Source organism: Chiloscyllium plagiosum, unplaced genomic scaffold (assembly GCF_037043375.1).
Source record: "Chiloscyllium plagiosum isolate Xiang-an unplaced genomic scaffold, Cpla_swu_hap1 HiC_scaffold_38, whole genome shotgun sequence".
NCBI lineage: Eukaryota > Metazoa > Chordata > Chondrichthyes > Orectolobiformes > Hemiscylliidae > Chiloscyllium > Chiloscyllium plagiosum.
The window spans coordinates 33432584-33443926 of record NW_028270176.1 but is presented as its reverse complement, the minus strand read 5'-3'; the positions used below and the strand labels follow the sequence as shown (position 1 = coordinate 33443926).

Here is an 11343-nt window from a genome sequence, read left to right as displayed (position 1 = left end):
GCACTGGGGAAGCAGAAAGGCTGAGGAAAAGGAGAAGCTTTTGTTTGGGGTTTCTGTCTGTACACTAAGAAGCACACGCACTGAAGTTTAATTCTATTCCATTTGCTGAAGACATTCTGCTGGTAAATTGCTGTTTATAGAGTCATAGAGATGTACAGCATGGAACAGACCCTTCGGTCCAACCCATCCATGCCGACCAGATATCCCAACCCAATCTAGTCCCACCTGCCAGCACCCAGCCCATATCCCTCCAAACCCTTCCCATTCATATACCCATCCAAATGCCCCTTAAATGTTTGTGCTGAGTACAGAACAAGAGCTTTATAAATCAAGCTGTCAAGGACAAAGGCAAGGAAGTTACGCTGAGTTTATAAAGCTCTGCTTAGTTTACAAAGTCAGCATTGTGTCCAGGTCTGGTCAGTGCACTTCAGGATGGATGTGAGTCTTTGAGAGGGTATGGAAGAGATTTCCCTGAACAGCTCCAATGATTTCAGTGACAGGGTTCATTTGGGGAAGCTGGGGCTGTTCTTCTCAGAGCGATGGTGACTGGGGGTGAATCTGACTGATGAGGAAGTGATGGGGCCAGGTTTAGATCAGGGAGACAAAGGAAAGGTGTTCCCATTGCTGATGATACAAGGACAAGGGGAGACATATTGAAGATTCAGGGTGGGATAGGCAGAGCAGGGGTTGTGAGGAAGGACTGTTATACACTGTGAGTGATAATGATCTGGATCTCACTGCCTACAAGGTGGGGTGGAAGGGAAGATGCTCACTGATTTCAAACAGAATTTGGATGAATATTTGTGGGAAATAAACTCTCAGAACAATGTGGAGAGAGTGGGGAAATGGCACTGACTGTACAGAGACAGCTGGCATAGCTCAATGGACTGAATGGCTACCTGAGAATTCTATGGCTCTCAGACAATCCGAACCATTGCCCTTAACCGAACATCCCATGGGATTCGGTTGCACTGATAAAGCTTGAAGCAGCCTTTCAGCTTCCTTTAACTGTTTGCCCCTGACAGACACAAACACCAGCAACAGTGAGAACAACAGCTACAGTGAATATCCCAGCTCGTATTCCCAGGATCAGGATCACATGCAGACTCTCTCCTCTGCTACCTAGAAAACACAGAGAAAGAATTAATCACTTCCTGTCTGTGTTCAATCTCTCTCAAGCTCCACTTCACTACAACTGTGGCAGTGATGCAGTGAGAATGTCACTGGGTGAGCAATTCAGAATCCAAAGCTAATGTTCTGAGAACTTTGGTTCACATTACATTGTTACAGATGGTGAAATTTAAACGTAATTAAAGATCTATAATTAAAACGTTTGCCTAATTAAGACCATATAACCACTGCTGATTGTTGTAAAAATCCATCTGGTTCACTAATGCCCTTCAATCTACCAAAATTGTACCCGGCCTATCCTGCATGTGGGGCCTACAGCAATTTGACCGACTCTGAACTGCCTTCCAAACCAGAAAAGCCACTGGGATGAAATATAAAACGTGTCTTTCTGAGCAACTAATGGTTTCTCAGAGACACCAAAGTGTCCAAGATCTTTTCACTGTGAACTTGCTGCGAGTGCCATTCTGACCTTCCACTTTAGTGGGGAGACGATGGTCTAGTGTTAATATCTCTACAGGAATCGCCCAGAGAGCGCGGTGTTGTCTGGAGATTGCAGATTGGATCCGTCATAGCAGATGGTGGAATGTGAATTAATTTAAAAATCTGGAATTCAGGGTCCAATGATAACCATGAAATCATTGAAGATTGTCAGCAAAACCCATCTGGTTCACTGATGTCCGTCAGGGAAGGGCAGTGCTGACATTATCAGGTCTGACTGACAGGAATGAATCTACTGAATGAATCAAATCAAAGTGTGGGATATTGGAGACAGTGCAAGTTTGTCCTGTTCGATTCCCTGTCAGAGGTTTCTCTCTTTTCTGCACGCAGGATCATGCTGTTGCAGATTGTTGTAGAAAAATCTGGAAACGTTTTTCACAGAGTGTGAAATCTATCTCAATCTCATGTAAAGAAGCCATGATCTCAACAGATCACAATTACAGATTCCAATAAATAGTTTCAGACATTACCCAGAGACGGGGGGGATCTACCACAGGGGAGCCTGTGAGAACCCTCCCCATCTTTGGCACCTCAACCCATTCAATAACCCTTATTATCTCTAAACTCGTCCAGCCCCTGTACCCATCATTATCTCTGTAACCTCCTCCAGTCCCTCCAACTCCTCCCTATCTGTCACCTCCTCCTTTCGTACATCCCTCTTCATCTCTGTAACCTCCCCCAAACGCTACAGACCTCCCGCTGTCTGTAAATCCCTTCAGCTCCTGTACCACTCACTATCTTGTCACCTCCTCCAGCTCCTGCGCCCTTATCTCTGTAACCACCTCCTGCCCAAACCCCTCCCTAACTCTTTAACTTCCTCCCACCCCTACACCCGTACTATTTCAGTAATGCCCCCAGCCACTACACTCCTCCCTATCTCTGTACTATCCTCCTGCCCCTACACCCCTCCCTATCCGTTACCCACTCCTGCACTGACACCCCTCCCTATCTCTGTAACATCTTCCTGCCCCAAACTCCTTCCTATCACTTAATCTCCTCCCGCCCCATACCGATCACACTCTCTGTAATCTCCTCCAGGCATTACACCTATCCCTGTCTCTGAAACCTCCTTCTGTCCCAACACTCATCACTATCTCTGTACGGTCTTCAGCCCTAAGCCCTCTCCCTATCTCTGTAACCTCGTCCTGCACCCGTCCCTAGCTCTATAATCTCCGCCTGCCCCTACACTCGTCACTATCTCTGAAAGCCTGTCCAGCCCTTACACCCCCTCCCTATCTCTGTAACCCCCTCTAGCCCCTACACCCCCTCCCTATCTCTGTAACCTCCTCCAGCCCCTACACCCCCTTCCTATCTCTGTAACCCACCTCGCCCCTACACCCGCTCCCCATCTCTGTAACCTCCTCAAGCCCCTACACTCGTCCCATCTCTCTGATCTCCTCCAGCCCCTACACTCGTCCCTATCTCTGAACGCCTGTCCAGCCCTTACACCTCTCCCTATCTCTGTAACCTCCTCCAGCTGCTACACCCCCTCCCTGTCTCTGTAAACTCCTCCAGCCCCTACACTCGTCGCTATCTCTGTATTTTTGCCTAGTCCTAACACCTCTCCCTATCTCTGTTACCTCCTCCAGTCAAATGTTTTGTCGGAGCAGCAGCTGGAGAGGAGCAGAAAGGTTGGAGCCTTCACTCTGTCCAGAGGCAGGTCTCCTGAGGTGACCTCACAATTTAAAAATTAGCTCAGGGAAAGAGGATTGGTTGTCTAGGAACCAATTTTCGGGACTCAGAGTAAAACCTGTCAGGAGACAGAATGTAAAGTCCTTATGCTTGTCCCTTGTCATTCTTTAGGAATAGAGAAAGCACAAGAAATCCGATTTGTTGAGTAATGGGTAAGGTTGGGTAGTTTATTCCTAGTTTATTGTTTGTACTTGCTAAGGAGAACTCGGCACTGCGGAATGCTCCTCCCGCAATAATGTGTGAAATCAAAGACACTTCCAGTCTCCTTTGTGACCATGTATTCAAGAAGTATATTCAGCTGCAGCTCCTGATTTGGCACAAGGAGCTGATGCAGCTGCAGATGGAGTCATGATGGAGCATCCATGATGATGAGGACATTGTGGACAGCACATATACTGAGCTGTTGCACCATACGTAAGAGGTACACAGGCAGAAAGGTCAAGAAGACTATGGTCAGGTCATGCACGGGTTCCCTGTGGCCATTCCCTCACAAACAGATATAGCGTGCTGGATAGTGTTGTGGGGGGTGGCCTATCAGGGGAAAGTTGTGGTGTCTCAGTTGGCTCTGCTGCACACCACCGGAGGAACAAGACTGGGTGATCTTCAGTGAGAGGAGTCGATTGAAAGAGGAACTGACAAGCAGTTCTGTGACCACAAATGGAACTCTCGAGTGGAATGTTATCTCGTTGGTCAGAGATGTTCCAGAGTAGCTGCCAGGCATTCTGAAGGGGGAGGGTGAACAGCCAGCTGTTGTGGTACATGTCTGTACCAAAGACTCAGGTAAAAAGTGAAATGTGATCTGGTAACAGGAATTGAGAGAGTTAGGGAATAGTCTCACACAAAAGACAGACAAACAGACAAACTAACTGCGTTCATGGATACATAAAAGAAAATATCATCATTGGCCAGATTACTGAAACCATTTTCATGTTGCATTGTTTCACAGGTAAGAATGGGGCTGCTTTTGCAAAACACTGTTTAGGGTCACCTTCTCAGTTTTCCCAGGTAAAGGCAGCAAGTCTTTGAACTCAGCTTTCTACTCTTGGCCTCCCAAAAGCCTGCGTGACAGAGAGCTTTCAAACCTTCATGCTGCCTTTGTTAGCAGCCAAGCTCATCTCCCCAGAAAACAGTTCTGGTTCTGCCCTGACAGTCTGATTGCCTCTTCCTGTGGTCTCAACAAATGCTGTCTGCTTCAACATAGGGCCTCTTTCAGACTCGCTGGAACCAATTTCCAAATACGGACCTCGTTACTATCCACTTTCTGCTATCTGTTTAAACACAATACCCTTCACTTTATCTGTTGGAATTCCTTGAACCAAGAATCAGCCTGCAATTAGCCTCCAGGCCTGGCCTCACAAACAAACAGATGCTTGTTGATCTGCTATCTTCCTTTTACCACAAGCTGTCCCAAATTCCACAGTTCATTTTCAGCTCATACTTCCCAGTTCACAACTCTGACCATAATTGATAAAACAATAAAAGCAGAAACAATGAAAAATCAGTGAGAGTTCTAACATTAGTTACTTCCTTTATTATCTGAGGCTGCATCCCATCAGGTCCAGGGGACTTATTGACCTTTTCTCTCACTAGTTTCCCTGGTTCATTTCATTCAGTAAGAGTTATGGGATTTATTTCCTTCCCTTGGTTATTTCAGAATTCACTGGAATAGAGTGGGATCACCTCTTATTTCATACTGTTCAGGGATGTACAGGTTAGGGTGGATTGGCCATCTGAAATTGTCCCACAGTGAGCACGATGTGCAGGTTAGGGTGGATTTGCCAGGCTAAATTGCCCTATACTGTCCAAGGACGCACAGGCAAGGTGACGGAGCCAATGAAATGTGGGGTTATGGGGCGAGGCTGTATCTGGGATACTCATCAGAGGGTCACTGTGGGCCTGATGGGCTGAATGGACTCTTTACACCCTGCAGTTATTCTATGATTGATTGTATTTCTTCTCTGCCCCACATTCCAGGATTCAATTTGGTGAATGTGCTGACTCTAAGATAAGGAAATCCTTCCTCAGCTGAGGTGACTCAAGCTGTAAACTGTCAATACCTCCCAGCTGTCATTTGAGGCACTTTGCAACTGACAAATGGCCACAAAATGAAGCACTTCTTAAGATTTCCATCATTCTGCCTACATTGGGTCATATCCACGGGACCCATGTTGTCCTGGGAGTATAGCTGAAAATGTGTTGCTGGAAAAGCGCAGCAGGTTAGGCAGCATCCAGGGAACAGGAGAATCGACGTTTCGGGCATAAGCCCTTCTTCAGGAATGAGGCCTGGGAGTATAGCAATGTTAACACTGAGGCCTGTGCTGAACACTCACAGGGGGGTCAGAGGTCAATATCAGGGCTGCTTACTTACTCACAACCTCTATCCTGCGACCCTCCGACCTGTTCACACCGACCGTGTTTCCCGCCTCACAGGAGTACACACCCTCCTGTTTGTGAGTGATTCTGTACAAGGTCAGGTCTCTCTCAGATGATTCCAGAGGCTCAGTCTCCTCTCCCTGTCTCCGTTCCCACTTGTACCAGCTGGTTGGGGGGTTGCTGTCGCTGGTGCAGCTCAGGGTGACAGTGTCACCTTCGTGTATCGCACTGTCCGATGGAGAGACCGACACCTTCATGTTCCGAGGGGCATCTGACAGAAAGGGACAAGACTCTCAGTGAGAGACAGCATTACTTGAGCACCGCTCACTAAGGGAGACATTGCAAGGAGTGAAGTCACAGGAAAATCAGTCACAGATCCCACAGGGCAGATAAATGGGCAGTTTTCAGTTAAAGGGCTCAGTTTATAAGGAAGAAAGAGAAAGGGAAGTTAAAACGGTTTAGGGACAGAATGCCAAAGGTCAGGGTCACAAAGGGGAGAGCGATGAGTTTCGGGAAGTACTCAAGAGGCTGAAACTGGAGGAGGTGACAGAGATAGGGAGGGATGAAGGGACTGGAAGGGATTATAGATACAGAGAGGGGTGTGGGGCCTGGAGGAGGTGACAGAGATAGGCAGGGATGAAGGGACTGGAGGGGGTTACAGAGACAGAGAGGGGTGTGGGGTCTGGAGGAGATTACAGAGATAGGGAGGCATGTATGTACTATAGGACATTACAGAGACAGGTAAGTGTGATAGAGGGATTTGAGAGCTAAGAATGGGAAGTTTCTAATAGATGTGTGCTGCACTGGGGTAAATGCAAGAGAGGGAGTGAGAGGAGGGTGACTGGAGAAAGGGACTCGGTGTGAGTTCAGAGACTGGGGGCAATGATGTTTTGGATAAATAGCTCTCATTCAGTGAGTCGTGACAGAGACAGGGGAGTTTACATGGGGAAAAGGATGACCTGGAAATGACGCTCACAGAGCACCTCGATTCTGAAGCTCTTTGAAGTTTGTCTTCCAATGACGTTTTCCGCTTTGCAGTAATAATCTCCAGATTCCGTTGGGGTGATGGAGCGATTGATCAGGACAATCCCTGTCCCCTTGTTAGCTGCTGTGTTCACATTGTCGCTATACCAGGTGTAGAGCGCTCCTGGATTACTCCTGGAGTCACAGGTCAATGTTACCCATTCTCCCTCCTTTACATCTTCCTGTGGCTCATTACAAACAATGGTAACATCCAGGACCATCTATAAGAGGAATTATAGCTTGATTCAGGTCAGGGAGAAGGATAAAGCTGTGGAACATGAAGGAACGTTATTCCAAATCCCCTCATAAATGCTGCCCCTAAGCACTGACATCATTTCGGAGAGAAAACACCAGAACTCCCCAGTATGCACATTCTGAAATAGACCATTCAGCTGCTCTTCTCCATTCCAAACTTTCTCATTCCTGAGTGTATCCTCCACTGTCATGCCTGACTATCCACCTACAGCATGGAGACCAGGGAACTGCGCACATTGCTCTGAATGTCATCTAAATGAGTGATACAGAGACTGAAACTGTGCACAGTGCTCCGAGTGTGGGTCTGACTGAGGGATACGGAGACTGAAACTGTGCACAGTGCTCCGAGTGTGGGTCTAACTGTGGGATACAGAGACTGGAACTGCGCACGGTGCTCCGAGTGTCGGTCTAACTGAGGGTTACAGAGACTGGAACTGTGCACGGTGCTCCGAGTGTAGGTCTAACTGAGGGATACAGAGACTGGAACTGTGCACGGTGCTCCGAGTGTGGGTCTGACTGAGGGATACGGAGACTGGAACTGTGCAAGGTGCTCCGAGTGTCGGTCTAACTGAGGGATACAGAGACTGAAACTGTGCACAGTGCTCCGAGTGTGATTCTAACTGAGGGATATGGAGACTAGAACTGTGCACGGTGCACCGAGTGTGGGTCTAACTGAGGGATGCAGAGACTGGAACTATGCACAGTGCTCCGAGTGTGGGTCTGACTGAGGGATATGGAGACTGGAACTGTGCATGGTGCTCCGAGTGTGGGTCTAACTGAGGGATACGGAGACTGGAACTGTGCACGGTGCTCCGAGTGTCGGTCTAACTGAGGGATACGGAGACTGGAACTGTGCACGGTGCTCCAAGTGTCGGTCTAACTGAGGGATACAGAGACTGGAACTGTGCACGGTGCTCCGAGTGTGGGTCTGACTGAGGGATACGGATACTGGAACTGTGCACAGTGCTCCAAGTGTGGGTCTAACTGAGGGATATGGAGACTGGAGCTGTGCACGGTGCTCCGAGTGTGGTCTAACTGAGGAATAGGGAGACTGGAACTGTGCATAGTACTCCAAGTGGTCTAAATAAAGAATACAGAGACCGGAACTGTGCACAGTGCTTCAAGTGCGGCTCTAACTGAGGGATACAGAGACTGGAACAGTGCACAGTGCTCCAAGTGTGGGTCTAACTGAGGGATAGGGAGACTGGAACTATGCTCAGAGTGTGGGTCTAACTGAGGGATATTTTCTGTACATCCCACACCCTCTTTACTTACAAAGTACACGAATGTGTTTGGATTCAGAATCCTGCATGCTGACAGAATTCCATGCTGTACAGATGTAGAAACAGGATGCATCATTCCTAGTTGGTCGAATCCTAATCATGTCGGTATTTTCTCACAGATCTCTCCGTTGTCCGTTGCACATTTTCTTCCAGCTGTACACACTAACCGGGAGCTTGGCTTCATTTCGACGTGTTAACGTGATCTCGGTCCCCTCCGTCACTGTATCCCCAGAAATAGTCTCCATGTTTCTCGGTCCATCTGTGGGGTGAAAGGTTCATCCAAGATTTCAGAGCCTCTCACAAAAGATCTGCAGAAACAGGGGATCTCGCAGTAATGGGGAAGGGCGAAATGAGAAAGTTTGATCAGAAATGAAATGAAGAAATGTGACAAAGGCAATAAAACACAATGTGCAGTTGCACAGCACCTGCTTCATGGTTGCAAGGGGTAAAACAGCAGGCCAATTCCAAACTGTCTCAACAAATGCAGGGGCGGGTGATCACTATGTCAGGAGAAGATGTCGCTTTTAAGGTATATCTTGGAGGAGGTGGGGGTGGATGGGGGGGAAGAGACAGACAGACAGAGAGAGAGATGGAGATGTGTAGGGAGGGAGTACCTGAGCACTGGGCTCCAGGCAACTGAAGGTATGGCCCATGATGCCAGAACAATGGGAGCCAGGTAACACTTGAATCACAGGTTTGGAGGAGGCTACAGTGATAGGGAGTGGTGTCGAGAATGGAGGCAGTTTCAGGGATAGGGAAGGGTGCAGAGCCTGGAGGAAGTGACAGGGATAGCGAAGAGTGTGTAGGCTGGAGGAGATTACTAAGATGGCGAGTGGGTTTCAGGGTTGGAGAAGGTTACAGAGATAGGGAGAGGGTGATGGAGAGATTTGAAATTGAATCACAAGTTTACATTCGAGGTGCTGCAGGACTGGGGAAACAATGCAGGAGAGGGAGTGAGAGGAGGGTGACTGGGGAAAGTAACTCAGTGTGAGTCAGAGATGGGGCAGGCGGCAGTTGCATCTTGGATAAATAGCTCTCATTCAATGAGTAGTGACAAAGACTGCAAAGTTTACATTGGGAAAAGGTCAGCCTGGGAATGTCACTCACAGAGCACCTCGATCCTGAAGCTCTTTGAAGTTTGTCTTCCAATAACATTTTCCGCTTTGCAGTAATAATCTCCAGATTCCGTTGGGGTGATGGAGCGAATGGTCGGGATGTTCCCTGTCCCCTTGTTAGCTGCTGTGTTCACATTGTCCTTATACCAGGTGTAGAGAGCTCCTGGATTACTCCTGGAGTTACAGGTCAAGGTAACCTTGTCTCCCTCCTTCACCTCTCCCTGTGGCTCATTGCGAACAATGGTAACATCTCCAGGACCATCTCCAAGAGGAATTACAGCTCGATTCAGGTCAGGGAGAGGGATAAAGCTGTGGAACATCATGGAACATTCTCCCAAATCCCCGAATAAATGCTGCCCCTGAGCACTGACATCATTTCAGAGGAATCCCTCTGAAATCATATCCTGAAACAAGCCATTCAGCCCTTCTGCTCTGCTCCAGCATTTCGCATTCTCAAGTGTATCCTCCTCTCTAATGCCTGACTATCCAGCCATTGTGTGGAGACCGGGAAACTGCACAGTTTAACCACAGTGCAGTGTGGTTAAACTGAGGGATGTGGAGACCGGAACAGTGCAGAGTGCTCCAAGTGTGGTCTAACTGAGGGATAAGGAGATTGGAACTGAGCACCGTGCGCTGTGAATTGTCGGGTGGAGGGATAGTGAGATTGGGACTGTGCATAGTGGTCCAAGGTGGGTCTGAGCAATATGGAGACTGGAACTATGCACAGCCCTCCAACTGTGGGTCAAACTGAGGAATACAGAGCCCAGAACCTTGCACAGTGCTCCAAGTGCAATCTAACTTCGGGATACGGAGACAGAAACTGCGCACAGTGCTCTGAGTGTGGTCTAACTGAGGGATATGGAGACTGGAACTGTGTATGGTGCTCCAAGTGTGGGTCTAGCTGAGGAACATGGAGACTGGATCTGCACACAGCTCTCCAAGTGTGGTCTTTGGGATACAGAGACCAGAACTGTATACAGTGCTCCGAGTGTGGTCTAACTAATGGATATGGAGACTGGAACTGATCCAGGTGAGGAACTGAGAGATATTGTCTGCGTATCCCACACCATCTTTACTTGCACGTTACATTAATGTGTTTGGGTTTAGAATTCCGGGAGCTGACAGAATTCCGTGCTGTACAGATGTAGTTACAAGATGCATCATCCCTGGTGGGTTGAATCCTAATTGTGTTGGTATTTCCTTGCAGATCTCTCCGTTGTCCGTTGCACGCTTTCCTCCAGCTGTACGTATTAACTGGGCGGTTTGGCTTCACTTTGACATGTTAATGTGATCTTGATCCCTGCCTTCACTGTATCCACAGAAATAACCTCCATGTTTCTCGGTCCATCTGTGGGAGAGACGTTCATCCAAGATTTCAGAATCCTTCACCTATTCAGGCCTGCAGACGGTCTCGTAGGATTGGGGGGGGCAACATCAGAAAGATTGCTGATCAGAAATAAAAACAGGAAATTTGTCAAACTTTGGCCATAAGACACAATGTGCATTTGCGTCACACTGCTTTACCAGGAGATGGATTGTAAGGGATGAAACAACAGTCCCACTCAAAGTTCTGTCAACAGAAAGCAAGGGCAGGTGATCAATATGTCACAAGGGGTTGCTTTTAAGATACATCTTAGCAGAGGAGGCAGAGAAAGAGAGAGAGAGAGAGAGATGGACGACTGCAGGGAGGGAATACCTGACCTCAGGCACTAGGCAGCTGAAGGCATGACACACGATGCCAGAGCAATGGGAATCAGGCAGTACTCAACAATTCGGATTTGAGGGGGTAACAGAGATAGGGATTGGTAGAGAGGCTGAAGGAGTTTGCACAGATACTGGAAGGTGTGTAGGGGCTGAAGGAGGTTATGTAGATAGGGTGTAGGGGCTGGAGCAGGTGACAGATATAGGGAAAGGGTGTTGGGCTATCCTGGGAGAGGATACAGAGATACAGAGGATAGGAGGGGCTAGAGGAG

The 11343-nt window shown here is 48.1% G+C and overlaps 1 protein-coding gene across 1 annotated transcript; it reads right to left on the bottom strand.

Annotated features, from left to right (window-relative positions):
- Positions 1-889: 889 nt before the first annotated feature.
- LOC122546374 (B-cell receptor CD22-like) lies at positions 890-9706 on the bottom strand. The gene is made up of 3 exons (XM_087980753.1): positions 9363-9706; positions 5690-5965; positions 890-1122 (listed from the first exon to the last, which is right to left on the bottom strand). Exons 1-3 carry the CDS (start codon positions 9691-9693, stop codon positions 995-997), a joined length of 735 nt encoding a protein of 244 aa, XP_087836879.1. The 5' UTR covers positions 9694-9706; the 3' UTR covers positions 890-994.
- Between the last annotated feature and the right edge of the window lie 1637 nt (positions 9707-11343).

Excerpts from the sequence above, each read along its gene's own strand:
- LOC122546374 (XM_087980753.1), bottom strand. The coding sequence starts at position 9,693 with ATGATGTTCCACAGCTTTATCCCTCTCCCTGACCTGAATCGAGCTGTA. Across the intron at positions 5,966-9,362 it reads CTTCAGGATCGAGGTGCTCT|ATGCCCCTCGGAACATGAAG; the intron begins GTGAGTGACATT and ends CCTTTCTGTCAG. Across the intron at positions 1,123-5,689 it reads TCGCAGGATAGAGGTTGTGA|GTAGCAGAGGAGAGAGTCTG; the intron begins GTAAGTAAGCAG and ends TGTGTTTTCTAG.